This window comes from Schistosoma haematobium, chromosome 3 (genome assembly GCF_000699445.3).
Source record: "Schistosoma haematobium chromosome 3, whole genome shotgun sequence".
Taxonomy (NCBI): domain Eukaryota; kingdom Metazoa; phylum Platyhelminthes; class Trematoda; order Strigeidida; family Schistosomatidae; genus Schistosoma; species Schistosoma haematobium.
The window spans coordinates 26,267,627-26,288,690 of record NC_067198.1 but is presented as its reverse complement, the minus strand read 5'-3'; the positions used below and the strand labels follow the sequence as shown (position 1 = coordinate 26,288,690).

At 33.7% G+C, this 21,064-nt stretch overlaps 2 protein-coding genes across 3 annotated transcripts in view; one reads left to right on the top strand and one right to left on the bottom strand.

The window, feature by feature from the left end:
• The window catches only part of ZRANB1_1 (Ubiquitin thioesterase Zranb1), a 36,809-nt gene extending 24,165 nt beyond the window's left edge, over window positions 1-12,644 (top strand). Inside the window, exon 7 of the mRNA XM_051213433.1 lies at window positions 12,353-12,644. Within this exon, the coding sequence (XP_051069416.1) occupies window positions 12,353-12,372 (20 nt within the window). The 3' untranslated portion in view covers window positions 12,373-12,644. The remainder of the gene's footprint in view (window positions 1-12,352) is intronic.
• Window positions 12,645-13,574: 930 nt separating this feature from the next.
• Window positions 13,575-20,793, bottom strand: ALG3_1 (dolichyl-P-Man:Man(5)GlcNAc(2)-PP-dolichol alpha-1,3-mannosyltransferase; the record flags this gene model as incomplete). Of its 2 annotated transcripts, XM_035733163.2 has the most annotated exons (9): window positions 13,575-14,100; window positions 14,943-15,081; window positions 15,891-15,961; window positions 17,460-17,662; window positions 18,288-18,408; window positions 20,110-20,270; window positions 20,303-20,450; window positions 20,482-20,581; window positions 20,626-20,755. In XM_035733163.2, the coding sequence occupies 9 exons, from the start codon at window positions 20,753-20,755 to the stop codon at window positions 13,848-13,850; spliced, it is 1,326 nt and encodes a 441-aa protein (XP_035588456.1). In that variant the 3' UTR covers window positions 13,575-13,847. The 2 variants fall into 2 exon arrangements, with proteins under 2 accessions (XP_035588456.1, XP_051069415.1); XM_051213431.1 differs by having other exon boundaries at window positions 20,110-20,450; window positions 20,626-20,793.
• Between the last annotated feature and the right edge of the window lie 271 nt (window positions 20,794-21,064).

The following is a 21,064-nucleotide window of genomic DNA, read 5'->3' as shown; positions in this document are numbered from 1 at the left end:
ATCTTATAGCTTCTAATTCAAATGCCATATGACAAGCAAGCAATGCCCCTACTCGCACTAATGGAACACTAGTAACTCAAATGCACCCCGTATGGTACCTTGCACTGGTTTACGCACTCGCTTAGCTCTTCAGTGAGAATATTAATACGGTCCTGCTGAAAATCCCATGAACCCCCTACCTCCATCAAAACAAATAAGTCTGTATTTGCTGCATATAGCTATTTTATTATTCAAAAGTAAGATATAACAGTTAGAATTGGAGTAAAATGGCAGTACACAGCAGATGCATGTGGTACATGTCTTCATCGATTAACTGAAATAGAGAATACGGATATCAGCTTAACAGGCTTATTTAGAAAGACTAGTGTCTACTTTGAACTTACTGCGTGAGAAAGTTATACTGGAACTACGAATGTTGTAGAAATAGAGTTTCCCGGGGCGTACGAAGCACTCAGACTGTAAGACAGTTGTCCAAAAATAATTCGAATATGAAGGTGAAAATTTGCAGGTACTTTTCATCGTAAGGGTGAACATATTAGGTACCAGTTGACATCATATCGTAAGAAAACGCATATTTGCGAGTGGTGAAATATGATCTATAAAAAGTGAGCTTAATAACAGTTAATTACCTTTTTACTCCCTGATCATGACCCTTCGGCTTCCTTTTATGGCCAAAACAGCAAACATACACTAGACACTGGTAGCAGATTTCCGGCTTTTCAATGTTAAGCTTGCTTTAACGCACTGAGTAATGAGTACAACCCCTCTATTACTGCTATATGGCATATTTTTCATAACAAACCCTCTGCAACAGATTGGTAGCATCTGTGACTTCATCTATAGTTGTCGGAAGTCTGGGTCCTTTCGAAATCAGTACCGATATACCCTACTGCTGGGCACTCTGTATTAGTTTGACTCGTTGGTGGGATAGTGTTGTCCATACTACTGAAGAAAATTAAAAAACGCAGATTGATTCCTTTCATTTTGCCGATAACATCATAAAGGACAGTTAGGAACGAACATGCGAACAGTTAGAAACACAGGCGGCAGCAACAATTATTTTAGCTAAATAAAAACGAATTTCGGCTTCGGACATCTAGAAAACAAGGTAAAACATAACCGATTGTCGTTTAAAACCGTAAGGTCTTATGTCAGTACTAGCCAGCTTAGCTGAATAAATACAGTGACTTCATTAGCAGCAGGTAAAACCCAGAAAACAAAGCAAAATCGGGGAAAATTTTGCTCCAACGTTCAGAGTATTACACTAACTTCTGGATTTTAGCACACTGAAACATCAAATTCTGTAGCTACACAAAAGAAATAGCGGAAAAAACACAGAACGAAGAAAGCCGGCCGACATTTTATAACACAAGACTAGCCGGATTGCCCGAAGAAACACATTGACTTGAGTAGAAGCAGCAAAAACCCAGAAAACATCGCTGATTCGAAATAAACTTCACACCAACATATAGAACATAACACTGACTGCGGCATTTTAGCACACTGAGACATTAGATTACATAACTTCACAAAAGAAATAGCTGAAAGAAGCACAGAACGAAGAAAGCCGACCGCTATTGCTTACAAAGATGGCGGATGTAATAATTCCCGCCTCATTCTGATTGGTTGCTAAGCCGAAGGGCACATTTACGAAATTGAGTTGCGTTTAATTGCAGCCTTAGTAATATGTTGAGCTTTATAAAAAAAATTATTGACAAAAAAACAATAACACACAACTGTAGTCATAATGTAAAAATCAAGCCTTTGATAGAAAATTACTATGTATTAATGCAAATTATATGACACCACTTGAAAGTACAAATTCTATCATCCCATTTGGTCATATGATTATTGATTTCCTTAATTTTTTTGTGTGTAATATCAGAACGAAAAAATAATCTATTGTAAACTCATATCACATGACATTTTCATGTGCGTCCGTGTGTGTGTGTGTGTGTGTTAAATTCATTTAATTAATGACTTATACATACCACATTAAGCACATTACCTTTTTTTAGAATAACTGTGCTTAGATTTAAAGTAACAATTGTACTGTTTTATATGACCATTAGTGGTTTTATTCAAAAATAAAAAAAAGCAAAAGTCCTATCACTTTCTCATTTTACACAAATTCAAACTAGAAATCTCAGATAGTAAATAGATTTCATTCATTAAAAGAAGACAAAAAAGTACTGTGTTGATTCTTGTGTTAGGTGTGTTTTTGATCTTAGAAAAGAAAAAATAACACGTACTCAATGACACTTGAATATTAGTCTGTAATGAACTAATCATTACATTAGAAATTTATTAAGAAAATCCAAAATACACTCTATATTTTAGTTAAGTATTTACAAACAGTTGATTTGTCACATTGATATCAGCTGAAATAACATTGAAAACTGGAAAGCAGTGAATAATTATTTTTTTAGTTTGTTTTAAAGCTTCTTGACAAGAAGTGTTCAAGTAAACAAACAGGATCGTGCATTAAGATGCGGTGACGAGCACAATGATTTTGGAAGGCTGTTTTGGTTTTTTGTCTGTATACGTTTTCAATTACATTCAGCTTCATTAGTCTGTCAGTAAAAAAAAATTTATCTTCAGATCTAATTCATTACTCATAAAAAGTTAACTAAATTTCTACATGTTGTTTACTTGTTAAGTAAATATATTTTGAAATTTAACTAGAATTCTACTTGAACAACATCGAGTCCCTCTAAGAAAATAAAATCTAGCATGTATACCTTCTCATTATATCAGAGCAATCACATTATCCAATCTGTAGTCTTGATGAATGATTACTGAGTTGTTGTAATATTAAAGTCAGTTTATGAATGAAGTCTCAGATTCCTTCCTGTAATGAAACGAATATAAATTTAATGTTGTTCTATGTAATCTCCAACAGGTAGTAACGCTGGCTAATGTAGAATGTTGTCAGTTTTCATAGGGAGTCGAATAAGGCAGGTAAAAAACAGGTACATAGAAATATTTTTAAAAAAGTGACTGTAATTATTTGTTATGCCTTTGTGTGTATGTATGAATGGTAAAAACTTAGTATCATGTTAATAAGTTTTTGATATATATGTTTATTGATTATACTGACTTTTAGTTCCTTGCTGATGATGATATTAGGTCACACAGTGATATTGTCATTATTCTTCACAATGATATCAATCATCATACTATTATAAAACTACAACCTCTACTAAAAACTTTTGATTGTACTCAATATTCTTTGTTATTTCTTACATTTTTATTTGTGGAATCTTCGGAGTCTGTAAGGCCACCAACTATCGGTTAGAGCCAACTACTTGCTTGGGTTCAGCGATATACTCATGATCAATAGTTGAAAGCTTTGTGTGACAGCTTAAAACAGATTGCAAAAGAGTAGATTCATTCCCTGTTATCTTCTAAAACATGAGATTTAGCTTTGTTTCATACTTATTATTGTAGAACAACATTAACTGTGTCCAGTCTTTATTACTATCATTGAAATGTTCATTAGTTCAATTCCTTTGCTACTCTTCTTGTTGTTTTTATCTAGTATTGGTGATAAAATGTGGCGATCAGCACCGACAGACTCTTATACTAAACACTACGTAGGTTATGACTAATTTATACTCAATTTTTGTAATAACTCAAAAAGAAAATATGGACTAAATCTTATCTGTGTTAAGCAAGTAGTTTTTAGCTATCGAGTACAATAGCTTGCCAAACACTTACACTCACTACATATATATAGGAAGTAGAGCGTCGAATGACTCTAGATTTAATTACATGTTTGTTGTTTTCATGTGTACATTTGGACGAAAACGTAAATCACAAGGCTTAGGAATAATTAATAAACTGTAAGAACTGTAACGAGAATTCGCTTTAGTAGTTACGATCAAATTTCATTGTATCAACAATATACAGAATTTATTGCTACTGATTTTACATACAATATCAACAACAAGTGAGAATGCTGTGTGATAACTTATACCGTGTTGGTATTAGATGTTTTAATTAGTAACAACCAATAAATTTGGCTGCCGTCGTCCGATTTTATTGCTTGGACACGGTTGGGAAGAAGAGGTGATGTTAGTTGGATATTAGATCGGTTAACAGAAATTATAGGTACCACGTCAAAGATAGAGTTGTTCATCATGGACTGTGAGCAGGATGAAATCGCTAAAGTCCGGACCACTCATCGGCAAACGAATATAATTCAATGTATCTTTCATATCCTGTGCTTCTCACAAAAAGGAAAATGGATACAGACTAATTATATTGTAGTTGGACCAGTGATAGTATTTTAAAGGCATTCTATCGCCTAGTAAAGGCTGAGATTGTTGGACGGTAATGCTTACAATTCGGTTATCTTTACATATTGAATCTGTATTTCACAATAATAAAAGGAGTTAACGTTTAGGCCAGTATCTGCAACGGTTTCGGCTCAATCGAAATGTTATGCGGGCAGTAGCTTTTGATTTGCCTAAATAATGTCATCTTATTCCGTTGTCATCTTCATGTTCTTTTAATTATGTACATAGGATGTGGGTCTTTCAGTTTCATTTGAGGAAATTGAATTAACCTTTCGACTTCGTTCTACCTCTTCGTTCAATCCATATGTGATTTTTCCTACGCTGAGAAACAATGTTGTAATTTTCATTAATTACCTTACAAATAACGACTTTATTTACTTGGACTGTTTTCACACACTCACTCACCTTCGTTTCATGTGAGTACTGGGAAAGTGTGGATGTACGTAAGGTTTGAAGGATTCTTTATGTGACCTTGACCTGTATAAATAATATTATACATACTACTTTTTCACCTGTCATATGAAAAAATACGACGTCATCACTACAAAAAAAATACGAATGAGGATATCCAGAAATTCGACTTGTCAGTAACAAAGTATGTGATCCATATAGACTCGCTCTGTCAACAGAACAATATAATGGGACATTTGTATATACTTCATGCTCATTAGTAGGTGACAGCAATCTACATATCGGTTTACTGCAATTGAAGTGACTTTGGTTTACTGTAACAAAGTTTACCTGTTTGTTTAGGCTATTCCCTTTGTCCGAATCAGTGAGATAATTATCATCAGATTTGTTCAGCCTGACCTCGAATTTCAGACAGAAGACTAAACTGTGCAAGCATATGAAGGGTATCATTCCAGGATATTCTAGTACTGGGACGACTTTGGGAACAATTTCTATGTCAGTTGATACATTACGGCATTGAGTGGAAATTCTATGCCGCACATATAAAGTGAGAGAACACCCAACATCTGACATTTCATCAGGATTTGACTCATTTAAGACATACTGCTCATAATGAATTTTCAGTTCATTAGAAGTGACTACCTTGTTAGGATAAGCAACATCTGATATGGGACTGTTAGAACTGTAACCAGACTTGTACTCATTTAGAACTTATGCTGAACATTGACCAAAGTTTTCATAAGGAACAAATAGAATGAGAGGACAAACGAGGTCTAATATGAAATCATTGGAAATTTAATCGAAATTTGATTCATCCAAAGGATTTCCCTCAAATTTGTTAGTAATTTCATTAGGGATAAATGAATCATTGGGACAATCAGTATCTGATATACTACCATTAGGATTCGTTTCATTAAAACATCTGTCTTAAAGTGATTTCGAAGTTTGTTTAGCGCGACTAAATTATTGGAATGAATGGAATCCGGCAACAGAACATTCGAACGTTGCCCAGAGCTTATCTTAGTGAAACTTTGTTGGTCTGTTCTACGTAAAATTGTTTCTTATTGCAGTAGAAAATGCAACAGCTACCTCATTAAATATATCTGAATGCGATTATGAGTTCGATTGTTTGAACATAAATTTCTGCATCCGATAATTGAATGTACATTTTTTACTGAAACTGACATATTTTGGAGCTTGTAACTGCGTCGTCAATTGAAAAGATTTGATAAGAGCAGAAGTTCGTTTATTACTGAAAACTGAATTTGAGGAGTAACTTCGACTGAAAAATGAGTTAGGACTGAAACCAGCCAGTCGTAATCAAAATCAAAAGTAGCAATTTAACCCCATCACTATCGTTCTGTCTGCGGTCGTATTACTTGTGATGACATATATAATATCATCTTATCCCGTCACATTAGTTTCCAGTTGACTTCCAAATGATTTTAGACTGTGATGAGTACTACCATTAACTAACTAGTCAGCTAAATATTTTGTTTATTAGTTACCAGTCAGTTATTGTACTCACATTATGTATAGATTACAAAAGGGTTCGCTTTTCTCTTTCATTTACACAGAAGCATTCAGTTATTGGGCATGAAAATTTCTCACGTTATTTACGCAAATTATGTTAGTCTTCACACCGAAATGAAGTTAAAACTAAGCTGATATCAATGAACGAAAATAGGTGTTCAATATTTACTTCTTAACAAAATAAAGTCTGAAATCACAAATCTCCAACATCCATTTGTATTTTCACCTAACTTAATACTGAGTAGATTATTGTTTTTCAGATGAATTTAGTTAGTTGAATAAACCATGTAACTTTCGATTGCAGTATCCGAAACCTCTTTGTGTTAGCTTGTGGATTGCAAAAACAAAATTTAAAAAGGAATTTCTATGATTGTTTTAATGAATGATCATATTTTCCAGAATACACAATTATAATTTATCAGAAACGGGTTTTTGTGAAGATTGTAATAAATTAATAGTCGAATTCATGAGTCAGTAGTCTAGAGGTTACGCGCTCGCATACGAGACTTAAGGTTCTAGGTTCGAATTACGCGAGCGGGATCGTGAATACGCACTGTTGAGGAGTTCCGTACTCGGACGAAACGGTCGTCCAGTGCTTCCAGGTTTTCCATGGTGGTCTAGCTTGAATTGACTCATGGATTCAACTATTAAATTATAATTTAAACAAAGTAATTAAAAATGTCGAAAAATGAATTTCTAGATTTTTGATATAACAGAAATTCTCAAAAACCTTCGTATCACATACAGATTATAGAGGCGGATATGGTGATTACTGAAAATATGAGTGCATAAAAAACACATTTTCCCCATATGAATCCCTTCAGCTTTATTTAAACTAATATCAAGTGAAATAGTTTTTAAAGGAAAAGAGTAATCTATAAATGAAGTGCCGACATTTATGATGATCGGATTATTTTATACTACATATCGGACAAAAAACGACGAAAATGTTAATTATTCGATCATGACCTAGTGTTTGACTTTGTGATCATTTTTAATTACAACTAGTCTGAAATTAGGACCACTGAACCAACTTTTATGTTCTGTGATTTTTCAAAGTCCATTTCTAGGTTCTAGCCGTTTCATTAAAAGCGACTTTAGCGACAAAGATCATTATGAAATGAACAAAACATTTCTCTATCAGTCAGTTTCATCAATTATTGTTCGCTTACTCTATTAGTTAGGCAGTTTTTAGCAAATCTGTCGCATAACATCTTTTTCATGTAAGTCAAACACAACCTGTATGCAGTAAATCCAAAATAGAGAATACAGACTCGAACTCCAGTAGTGGTGTTTCAAATATTTCTCAACTATTATTTATTTGAACACATAAATATTGGTATAAGGGGCACCAAATATATATGCGCCACACAAATTACAGGTTAACAAATAAAATTTAAACTGTCATATTATATACTAAGTTCTTAAGAACAATTAATTCTGACTGCTATAAGAGCTTTCAATTTACATGATTTATTTCTGATTTTTTGGATTAAAGATTAGAGCTGCACCAGATTCTAAATAAAATTGATGTCCAATATATGACGAAATTATCTGTATCTATAAATGTATTATTGGATATGAATGACTGAACTATTATAGAAATCGACATTGCTGTTTGTCAGATGAAGGTTCAATGTTTCTTATGACGCCAAAGAAAAATGATCAAGGTACGATAGTAAGATAATTGGTCAGAATAATCAATATCTGTACTGTTCGTACATTAATATCGATTATTTAACTACATGAACGAAGAATATTTCTATCAATAGTTTCTCATCAGGTTCTACAATTGTATGTCGAAATTAATAACCTATAAAATTAAATCAGGTTTGAGGCAGAGTACATCATTGGAAATTGTAACATGTAAATCAAGGATTGTTTGTCATATAAAATAAAATCGTTAACGTTTGGTTGACTAATATGAAAAGAATTAACATGTTACAATTCTGAATGATGTACTTTGCCTTAAACCTGGTCAATTTTATAGATTATTAGTTTGGATATATAATTGTAGAACATGATGAGAAATTATTGAAGAGAATATTCTCCGTACATACAATTGTGTTTTAATATGATGGGAATTTTTCAGTGATTATTTAATTATTAGAATCATAGAAAGAAGCAGCATACAATCTAAATGATCAGTTATGTTTCTTGGAAGTAACATTGCACTCTAATGTTGTTTGTGAACTGTTCACATAACAAGTTGCTAGTTGATCGATAACAAGTGGTATATTATAGTTAACCAATACATTGAAACATAGTTTGTGAAAAATTAATCTCTCTCTCTCTACAGGTTTGGTTTTATCTTTGGTGTCGAGTCCATGGGTGGTTTCTTCAGAGTAAAAAGATTGTAACTAGATCAGAAGAAACTCGATAGCATAAGAAGTTGCAACCAATTTATAGTACCAAGTAATAAGAAAACGAATTTCGTTTCGTTTACGCATAAAAAACAACCCCCTACGACTTTGGTTGACAACCAGGGATTTCTGATTTTGTGACCTGTCCGCCGTTAATAACTGTACTTATGTCCCCTGAAAATGCACCCAATTTACAATAAAGTTGTGATTACTCTTACTTAGTTGAAAACATAAAAACTAAAATTTTAGAAATATTTTCTCACTAAATAAAAATTGAGGCAGATATTCTTGAACACTCGGAGATTAATAAATAAATACCAGTCACCTTAAGTAATAAATTAGGGTACTTCGAATTATACAAGATTCATTTTAGAATTCAGAGTGTTCACATCTATCAGGTATGCTGTCGAATCTAAACATTCTATATGATATTCTTCCCATGTATGTGTAGATTATAAACACCACACCTGGGACTCAGAATGATTTAACCCTGGGTATTTTCCTGTTCACTAACAATCCTGTGCTAATTCATGAAAGATAAATATTATGATCGATTTTCGCCAGTTCTTGTGCTTATATGACATTCGAATTTAAAGCTGAATAAGGTTCTGGAAAGATATTATTTTTACTAAACTTTTATTCGAAAATAAATCAGCAACATATTTGTATGCAAAAATAACACACTACTACAACATGAGTAAGTAGTAAGATAACTCACTAAACATTTTTTAAAAAGCATATAGAACTGGGGAATCAGTCATCTATCTATCTATCTATCTATCTATCTATATATATATATATATATATATATATCTGAAATTGTTTGATGACAGATCACCTTAAAATACTGATTAACAGTAGTTGATCGGTAGAATTTAATAAAGACTATGGAACATGAGAAACACCAGTAATTACTCAGCGATCAATCAGTGTAAACATCTCAATTGTGACTCGAAAAGTTCAGTAGACGACTCATCTGAGAAGCAGGAATCTACACAAGATTACAGATGCTCCCAATTAATGAATACAAACTAACATGAAACGTAGGTTCGGAGCTTCATGCTGACTCCAACACCCCTAACATTGAACACCGGTTCAAACGATTAACATGATGTACAAAGATTCAATAAATAATTGTATGGTCTGACTATGTAAAGTATATGAGGTTTTGTTTTTCTTTTAGCACAACAGACCATGAACACTGGGAATTTCAATTATTCTGGGATTAACTGGAGTACCGGTAGTTGTCGGTCATGTAATGATGAGTTCTCGGCAACCATTAACATGTATTGCTGGTCACAGTGGGTTCGTACCCCAACTAGAGGCGATAGTATACTCGATCTAATATTTAGTCGAGATGTTATCCCACTATTTGTAAAAGTATACGATGAATTTGAAAGCAGTGACCATAAGATAGTAGTTTGCGCTCTCCTTGTCTATCCCTCTTATAATCGACCCATTCAAAAAACCTGTCAATATAGAGACTATAAGCACGCTGACTGGGGACCTCCTGAATTCACTGATTAAACTTTCAGACTGGGATAACCTTTTTCATGTAATAGTCTCATGGATGCTATCAACGAATTCTATCTGATCGTTAACTCTTGTTTAGATTCCTGTGTACCTCTTAAAACGTACAGGTTTAGTAAACCTTACGAATTATATAAACCAGCTAAATATCGTAATAAGCTAAGACGCCTACAGAATCGTTATTTTAAGTCAAACGACTTCACGGAAGTTGCACAAATAACAATAATTTTCAATCAAATTAAAGAGAAACATAGGTTAAAAGCCATTAATGAGGAGATACTAGCACTTAATACTAACTCAAAGGTACAAAACTTAACTCTCCTTTTCAATAAACGCGCTAAAGCAACTCAAAATGTTGATATACCATGCATCCAGCACTTTTATATACGACTCTAAAACCATAGCAGGCCTTTTCAGTAGTATTTTTACGAATGGTGTAGGAATCATAAATGGCTCTGCTTCAAGAGTTATGTGCGTGACTAGCAACTCAGTAAAATCTATCTCCTTCACATGCATGAAAATTAATAAGGCTATAAATACCCTTAAGCCTTCAAGGTCATGGGGCAGACGGGATTTCATCCAAATATGTTGGTCCAGATATTCCACTTCTTCTAAAGCTGTTTACTCTCTCTATGGAAACAGGTTCTTACCCTTACTGTTGGAAAACTGCGTACATTATATCACGTTACAAATCTAAAGATAAGACTGACATGAACAATTATCGGCCGATAAATATTACTCCAGTCATCTTTAGGATTATGAAAAAAGTCATAAGTGATGAACTTTCCAACTATTTACTCGCTGGAAAATTTATCAATGATACTCAACATGGATTTCTTAGAAATCGATCTTGCATGACATGTCATTTTGATTTCTTTAATTTAGTTTATTCTCTACGTAGCTAAGGATTAGTGTGGACATTTCTAAAGCCTTCTACATGGTTAGCCACCAACTTCTTATAAGTAAACTCGCATCTTACGGGGTTTAAAGTCCCTTGCTAGCTTGGTTTGATTCCTTTCTAAGCAATCGACATCAAATATTTAAAATTAACTCTTCATTGTCTAACGCTGTCCCTGTTAGAAGTGGTGTAATACAAGGTAGTGTCTTAGGCCCTTTGGTCTTTTTAGTGTTTATCAATGATATTTGTGAAAGTTTTCGTTTGGATAAGCCCCTTCTATATGCAGATGATCTTAAAGTTGTATATTCACTTTCTCCACATGAGCTGGAAAATATGCAAAATTGCATCAGCATGGAGCTTAACAAGGTAGCACAGTGGTGCTTAAAATGGCAACTGGAGCTTAATACGGCTAAATGTGGATAGATATGCTTCGGCTATACATCACTCAACCTAGACCTTACCATAAATGGTTACATACAGTAGCAGACTTAGATACTCCCAAAACTTGTCGTTTACAGAACAGATATTGAAACAGACCCCTAAGTCTCAACACCTTGTAGGTTACATAACTCGAAACCTTTATAACAATGAGTCACGTATTTTAATGTACAAAGTTTGTGTTCGACCACTTCTAGAATATTGCACGTTTATTCTTAGCAGTGCGCGCATAAAGGATAAATTAAGGCTGGAATCAGTACAGAGCTGATTGTACCTTATAATTCTAGATATAATAAACTTGGGATAGACCCTTTATGGAAGAGGAGACTCAAACTAAATCTTATCTTTTTCCTCAAACTACTAAATAAACTATCCTTTACATCCAATCACGTGACTCAATATGCAGAAACTTCTCATTATGACATCCGTAATTCCTTGTCACTAGTGAGACAAACTTATTCTAAATCATCTCTATATGAACTACTTTACCTGTAAATTTTCTAGACTCTGGAATAACCTATCACAATCTATTCGTACGATAAAATCACACCCATTATTTATTCGCTGCATCGATGCATACCGCTCCTCTGAAAATGCATTGAATGTTCTAGCACCTGTAAGTGTATCTCATTTCACAAGTGATATTATAGGAACTTTAAATGTTTAGTCATTTCTATTAGTGTATTCCCTAAATAAAACCACCTACTTGCTGTCACTTTATGTTAACACCGTCCCTAGCAAGTTTAACTAATTTGAATAACATCAACAGTATATCACTGTGTCACATGACACATGCATTTAGGTAGACCTGATTCATATATTTTGGTAATTACTGCTTTGTTGTTCCGTGCTCTCTGTTTTCGTTTTAATTTCTCTAGTTGTAGATAATTATCATTAATTCGATCTGGCACATGAAATGACCTTAATTACACCATTCACAAATCAACAGGCTGTCCATTTAAGAAAAATTAAAAGTTCCCGGCTGATGCATTGGGTCGCTGTAATACATGTACTACCTAAACAATTACTGAACTAGTATACTTAAAACTAACTTATATCACACGTTTGTTCTCTACATCTAATGTTACTATTTATGTCAAGTTGATCATGCCTGTAAACTGGCGTGAATTCTGTAATTATTATTTTCAGAATATATAAAATTATTATTAACATTCTGCTGGTCAACCGAAGGTAAATGATTTTCGACAATACAATGAAAATAGGCGTTAAACTTTAAAAAAGGCCGATCGATTTCAACGGGAAACAGACAACTATTTTAATAAAAAACAAACGATCATTAATCGTAAAATATATTAACGTATAAGCCGTATTCCTTAAAATGTCTTAATAAACTTAAAAAATCTGTATAAATAAATTTACTGTCTTTCATTCCTACGTAACGCCCAGTTAATTAAGGATATTCCACCACACTGTTTTCCAGTATAGTAGGAAAAGAGTTGAGTCAGTATATTGGATCGGACAAATCAATTATTATATGAAGAGAATTAGGAAATATGTTTATGACAACTCCTCGCAATCATGATGAAATAATTCTACGTTCATTTACAAGGATAAACACGTTTGCTCTCTGAAAGCATACTTTCATATAGTTAACAATTATAGTCACAATTCTGGTACAGAATAAAAATGTCTTTAGGTAAAATTCTAATTACGTTTCAATAAACTTACATCAGTTCAATCAAGATATTTGGTGACCAATGTTTACAACAAGCTAAACGAAGAACGCTGAAATAGCTTTAGCTTAAAACATGTTGGTGATCTATAATTTCAACTTTACTACCTTAATTATTATGTTTATTTAATATCTAAAAAATACCACAATCGAAATTGTGCAGCGATTCTTTTTGTGGAGCTTTCAGGCAGACTTCTACCTGAAGTTTGTGCTGGTGTCGTTCAGAAGAACGATGAAAGCTCCACGACCGAACCATCCAGCTCAGAGAGCAAATCTCCATCAAAGAGGATAAACTAATGCCGGGAATAAATGCATTCAACGCCACTCATATTTGGCTTCTTATTACCGCCGTCATACAAATGGGGTTGGCCTAGGTAATATACAGAGTTAAGTGGAAAATATATACTCATGGGATATTCATACGTCCATTCAGATTGGAGTCAGATCAGTTGACACCACAAAAGTGGTGAATCTTATCGTCCGACCCAACTGGCGTCAAAATAAAGTTACCACAAAAAAATTATCAGGATTTATTTGCAAAAAAGCTACACTATTTTACACAATCACATGCACATATATAACAGTTTCAGTGTCAATTGACCGTACACCTTTGGCATATTTGGTCGACAAAAAGAAGCGTACTAAGAATTTACAATTTCTCCTCCCCAAAATGAAACACTTTAGGCTTGTTTGTGCTTCCCACCAGTCCATGATTTTTTGGAAGCTTTTTTGCGTGGTTGACTTTTTGAAGGAGTACTGACGGAGTTATTTACAACTTCTTTTTTGACATGTAGTGATGCTAATCTAATTGGCACTAATTCCATAATTAATCCAACTAGCAACGCTAAGTGGCATAAATTTAGTAAACCACTACTCAAAATTGTTGATGGATAGGTGTTCCAACTGATTTCAATAAGACCAAGAATTAATAGCCTAAAAAATGAACAATCACAAGGGAGTAGACAAGTGTATAGAAAAGATCATTGCATTTGAAACAGAACACTGTAGTCTCATCCGGTTGGTTAATAATTATATATATATATATATATATATATATATAATAAAATGGATTTGTTCGAAAAATCAGGCGGTTTTAACAGACGATAAATAAAAGCAACCTGGCGCTGGTTTAAAAAGGACTCATGGTAATTAGCTTATATGACAGCTTCTAAGCGGTCTACTTTCCAACTACAAATATAATGATAAATTTTACTGTTTTGGACTTGTTTTACGGCTGAACAATCATGTATATTAATGACAGGTACTTGTAAGATTTTAGAAAATATGATTCAGGTCCATAATCCTAATGGTGGATAACACAACGTAATAGATTTTTAGCCACTGGTTTCCTTGGGAAATCGATTGAGTTCGGCAGAACCACTGAGTGCGGATAAGACATTACATAAGGGATACAAATCAGATAGTGGTCATGAACTTGAGTTAACTGGAATGACTGAGACATTGTCTGATGATGTCTGCTCCCAACCTATTTTGGCCGCAGTGAAAGAAGGATGGTCTGAGCTCTAGAATTTAGAACTAGACATAATGCAAGTCTACGAAGTCACAATATGATTGGTTTGAGATTTATAGAGATGTAAACTTGGTCGATAAAATCGTTAAGGAAGTTATTTTGAAAGCTGTGTTGAAGAAATCAGTCCCTTTAACTGACAGAAAGACTAGAAAACAAGTTATCAGAAATATATAAGTGAGAGAATATAGGGAATAAGAAGTGTAGATTAGTAATGAAGAACACGGCTAAAAATGTCATTGCTTACTTCACAGGAGTGGAAAAACGTCTAACACACCACAATAAATATGGAATTGTATGAAAATACCAAACGTAGAATTGGTAATGCAACGAACGGCTGATAACAATACCAACAAAATTGCATACGAACATAGGATATAGAACAGCTGAATTTTAATCAAAAGAATCAAAACCGAAGAAAAAAGAGACAATAAATATTGACAGTTCTTAACTAGATTAAAATCTAAGTGCCAGAAAATCCTAACAGAGAGATGTCCCCTATCTACCTGAAAATCGAACTAATATAACCTCACCCTACATAATATTTGGAGAATTTCAAAACATGAATCTGTACTTTTCAAGTGAAAATTATAGCCGTTACACTCGCATTCACTTCTTATCCCATCTAAAAACAAACACAACAGACAAATTAAGCGATTTCCTTACTAGGTCTGTTAGTCAAATCTATCTTGAGTCAGTGATAAAACAAGGGTGCCTTAGCCAAAAGAAGCTGAGTGTATTCGAATACATAGCCCGATGATTATCAGGTAGATGCGGATCGAGTATCGCTAGGAAAAATGATAGCCTTTGATATCAATTGGATTGATGAGCAGTAAGAAACATTCACTGAAATAAAAAGTAAGTTAACTATATTACAACACACATTTTTAGCTACAGAATCAGCTCATATTTCAAAAACTAGTAGCTTTTTACAACTGATTCCAGTAAAAAATTAAGACAAAATAGGAATAAGTGTTTTTTATTTAAATTTGGTTCTTAGTTCTCAAGGAATAGATCTAATGTTTATAGAAGTCACAAGAAGGATGAAGAAGCCTCCAAACTAGGAACGGTAGGCAACTACAATAAAATATTATGCAGTTAGTCATAATAAAAGCGTGCTTAAAACACAATTATTGCAAAAACCATGAATGTGTATCTTCAAATTCCCAGATAAACAAGACGCACTAGATATTACCTGCAGGATCCAACTTTGAATCACGTTCAGGGTCAAATATACAGAAATAATTTTTCATCCCACCACGAGAGCTACAAAGGTGATAATGAAATATTGTAGTATAATATTATAACGAATATAATTTTAAATGAGAGATATATCACTGAACGTAACAGATAGTTACGCCGCACCAAAACCTAAGCGTTTTACCTAGCTTAAAAGTTCCGGGATAACCATCATCAACGATAGTTATATATGTATATATATAAGCCAGGGAATATTTAGTTTCTAGCACATATCCTTCCAAATCTTGATTATTACATATAGATGTTTGCAGGTAACTAATTTAAGAGACTTAGCCTACAAGACCAATCTATTTATGTTTTTGTAAAATATATCTGCAACACAACTGATTATGAATTCTTTACACTTAGAATGAAAAGCATGGATATGTGAAGAGTACTGTTACTGATATGTTGCTTGTATGCATGATTCTCTGAAATTTACTACTATGTTTTTGGAGCTTTTCTGAAACCATACTTTATACCATGAAAATAATCGTATTTTTTGAATATATCGCTATAGGAAAGTTGACTAGAAAGCATTAAAAACAAAAGCACCTGTCCCCGTCATGTTAAAACTTGCACTGTAATAGCAAATGTGCTGATAAATCACCGCTTTTAGACACAGAGGCGGCTAATGTAAGTAATACATGTAAAAGATATTACAATAAATCAGCTACACAAGTGGTACTCGGGTTTGCTTGTCATCGAATTCCGAAACTAGTTTTTTTCCAAAAAGGATGTAAAAAATATGAAACCAGAAAAGGAAGTGTGCAACCGATCTTAGATATCTTTTTATATTAAGCACTTAGATACATTTTAAAATATTGATTCGATATGAAGTTCAAGTCAGAAAAATAACATTCTCATCACTAACCTATGTTGAATGTGTTAAAGCCAAGCTACTAATTATTTTGATCTTGGATGTTATATACATTTAATAAAATGGAAAGTATCAGAATGATCAGGTTGAAAGTTACCAAAATAGGAAATCATTTGATCCCCATATAAACGGTGTAATGGTCAAATTTTTGAGAGGTGCCGTTTATTTCCATTGTTTAAGCTAATCATTTACTAATTGTGCTACACTTTTTCGACTCTGATTTTTTGCAGTACCCATTTCTCTAGTGTGGGGGCCAAAATATTGTATATTCTGGAAATGACGTCAGCTGTACTGTTTAGTCAAATAATGCATATGTGATTGTCAAATAGCAGCCAGTTAAGAATAAGATTAACTTATATTTATGCTTGAATGAACTAATAATGAAGTGATTTTTATAATAACCACAAAGCAAGTAACGTGGAATTTCGACAGTGACCTGACTTCAATAAATATCAGTCGTCTACTTATGAGAAAGCTGACATAGTGATTTATACATTTTCTCTGACAAAAAAGGAAAGAGTCCTTTCAGCTGAAAGAGGTAGGATTGAATTACCAATAAAAATATCCACGTCCAACATGTTTAGTTTTATGAAAAGATATATGATTAGTGTAGTATTTTGAATATGTAAAACAGGATAAACCTACCGAATAAACTTCCAGAAGAATACGAACAACATACATAAATGCAAGATTAGTAGAATCATATGAAATCGCCTATCCAAAAATACACTTTCTGGTAGAAATCTCCAGTTGACTGTCCATATATACATAAATTGACGACCAAAATTAAATGCACTGCTAACGTACGCCCATGCATTGTGGAATAGAAAAGGTGTACCTACGGCCAGCTGAAATACATAAAAATTTATAAAAATCAAATGGTGGCATAAATTATTCAATATGCTAGGTTATAATATCCAGGTGTTCATTTAAGTAGCTAGCTATATAGACTTAAAGGCATAACGATGACACAGCTGGCCACATTGACTTCGGAAAAATTGTAAGATCTGATGACGAACAAATGGACGAAAAACTTAATGCTGTGGAAATTCTATTCTACTTTCTAGTAACTAAAGATGATTTAGATTCAACTAAAAACTCAAGTAAAATTTCTTAGTCTATCTGTTAGATCACTTGATTTGTTGGCGTGAGACCTTATTGACCTTCCAAGGTCCGGACTGTCGATTAACAGAAAACAAACCTGGTGTGTAGTTAATGAACAACAAACTACAATATGAAAAGCATCAGCGCCAAAATTTCACCGCAGAGAATTGAACATGATGTTGAAAAAGCGTTTAAGTAACTTCATCAATAAAAACAGCTTTATATGTTGTCCTAACCATCTTACTGCCAAGCACTATGCGGTGTACCAGTTCTGAAAATCTGGACTGTAGTTTCCGAACAATGTTCACAAATAAGATGAAGACGATACAAATGAAAATAGATGTTATTAAACAAAACACTACAACTCACTTGAACGATGAAACACTCACACAGGTGACCTATTGTCTCCAAAATTCCCTTGTGCCATACCAACACAATTAGGAAACCAGGAAGGAACAATAATATATTCATTTTCACCGAAACACCAAGACTATTCGAAATAAAAAAATACTAATGAAAGTAAGGGGCGACGGATGATGAATGGAACAAAAATTTCATAAACCTAATGGTAATACCTTACATGACAGCACTGAATACCATTCTTTTAACAAATACAGCTCAGCAACCATGTATAAGTGTATGCATAGATCTGTGTATAATTCAAGCGGTATATGAGCCAAAAAAAGTGACAACTTCCCAAACCAAAGTCTCTTTTATTCAAACGCTGTACATATGCCTGACTACAAAATATATTGCTATAATTTATTAGTGTTACAGTACCTGAAATGAAACGGTTCAATTATCCTCAACAAGCCTGAGTTACAATACATTTTGTAGAGAACAGATGTGAAAACCACTACAAAATAAAAATTAGATAATCAAACACAACTAACTAGGTGAACAAATAGCAACTACTATGAAATAATGTCTAGCTCTTACAATCCCTAGAATTCTATTACAATCTTTTCGCGAGTGAATGTAATTCGTAAGAGCGAAGTAATGCTAATGTCACTACTTAATACAAATGTGGTACTAGAAATATGTTTCCCTGTTGGTCAGCACTTATAGGTGTTATCCTCCAAGTCAGTAGAGGAATAATTACACATAGTCAAACCTAAGCACTTAGTATTCCATTACGACGCACAGCTCATTGTGGTTCGATGTATAGTCCTTCTGAAACTAAGCATTACCACTAAAGAACTAAACATTTAAAAACACTGTACATGATCAGTACTTACTGATGATCAATTGCAGTCTTATAAATTTGACTAAGGATATTGAATTAATCATGTTGAGGCAAAAAAAACCTATCAGATTTATCCGCGCGTAGAGACTTAAGAGTACAGATCATTGAGTTTAGTTGACAATAAACATATAGATCTAAGGTCTTTTCTTTTTGGATGGATTTTTAGGTATAAAAATTCGTAAACTAAATTTCACGATGATCAGCATAGGGCTCCAAATTCGATTTTTTCGGTACGATTACACTAGACGACCACTGTTTTTGCTCGATCAGCAGCACAACCAACAGTCATACATCAATGATTGTTTCCTTAGTTATTACGAAGTTAAAAACTGTGATATGTAACCGACACTTTTAAGTTCTTAGTTCATTTCCACTGGATCCTGAAACGAGTGGTAAAAACGGGTGATTTCCACAGTCTGTTAAACATGCATGATGTGCTGAGAAAGTTCACATATATGCATACGAAGATAATTGACTATTTCTTTGCTATATATGAATCATTTTATTGCTTGAAGAACGGCTTCCTATGCTAGCAACACGAAAGACTAGTGGACACCACAGGCTTCTTGTGATACTTTTATACATACCTTTGGTAGGAACGGTTATTTTAAAAAACTGACAGACTACATCCAAGTGGAAAATGTAACGGCAAACTTTAATCTATATCTAGGCCAGGTAAAAAAACACCACCCAACATGTTATTAAGTCATAAATGTTCATACTATCAATGAAAGATGATGATAATGAATAACGATATAACTGAAGCACTCAAGTTGAAGACGGAGTAGGACACATTTGCTATGGTCAGTGATATTTTGTTTAGTTATGGTTAATCTTTCAAAAAAATCGACATTCTCAAAACCTTGTATCAAACACATAAGACAATAGTAAACTGCTTTTCACAGACTTTATTAGAAAAATATGAGTCCGTGAAATCGAACGAACCTGAACAAAATGCTACTGACCGTAAAACGGTTGTATAGAAGTGCATTGACAGAGGCATAAAGGAAGAGCATGGCCACCGGGTCGTTGAAAAGCCTTAAGAGGTATATTGAATGCACACGATAAGACATAATGCACATAAAAAAGAGGGCATAAGGAGGGATCTACAGTGAATTGATAAGGAAGAAGTTAATACCTGGGATGATAATCTGTATATGTTGAAAATCAGCACCAGTGTTGTTATATAAAGCCCAAGGAATACAAATTGAGCATTTCTGATTAGGGATCCACCACCTGAAAGCCAGTGCAGGAATGTATAAACATATAAATGTCCGGCAGGATATCTAGAAAAATGTTTCACTAACCAGGACTTACACACAAGGCCCAGTTTGGCCTTCCAACTTATCATAGTCTAAAGTTCCGTTTATAAATCCGCTCACTTGTTGCATATACGCAACCCAGTCAATTTCAGTATCTGAAATTTTATAAACTGGTTAGACAATATTGAGAGCGACATACATGGTACTTTGTCAATGATAATGAAGCCACATAAAATCTCCAAGATAATGAAAACCGGTGATAAAACCCAGAATCCATAAGGTTTGTATAGCAATCCGTGAAGAAAGCCAACAGCACTCCTTAAAATCATAGTAGCGTGAACATATGAATACACGCGAGACCTTGACTGCGTGTCGAAAATTCAAATCCGAAAGGTTCAGCTTCCAAATATCTATTTTACAATATTTGTTTACCAGTGAACGATGTCGCAAGTCATTCTTGCAGAACGAATAAGGTCCGTCTTTCCAGCTCATTAGGTATATATTCGTTTATTTTGCAGCCTTTTCATCGTCCTAATTTAACATCGTTCCAAATGTTTTGTCTTTGAATACATAAGGAAAATATATCAGTTCTAATTTCAGTTTGGAAAGGACAGGGGGCTTGTTGGTCTGTGTTAGTT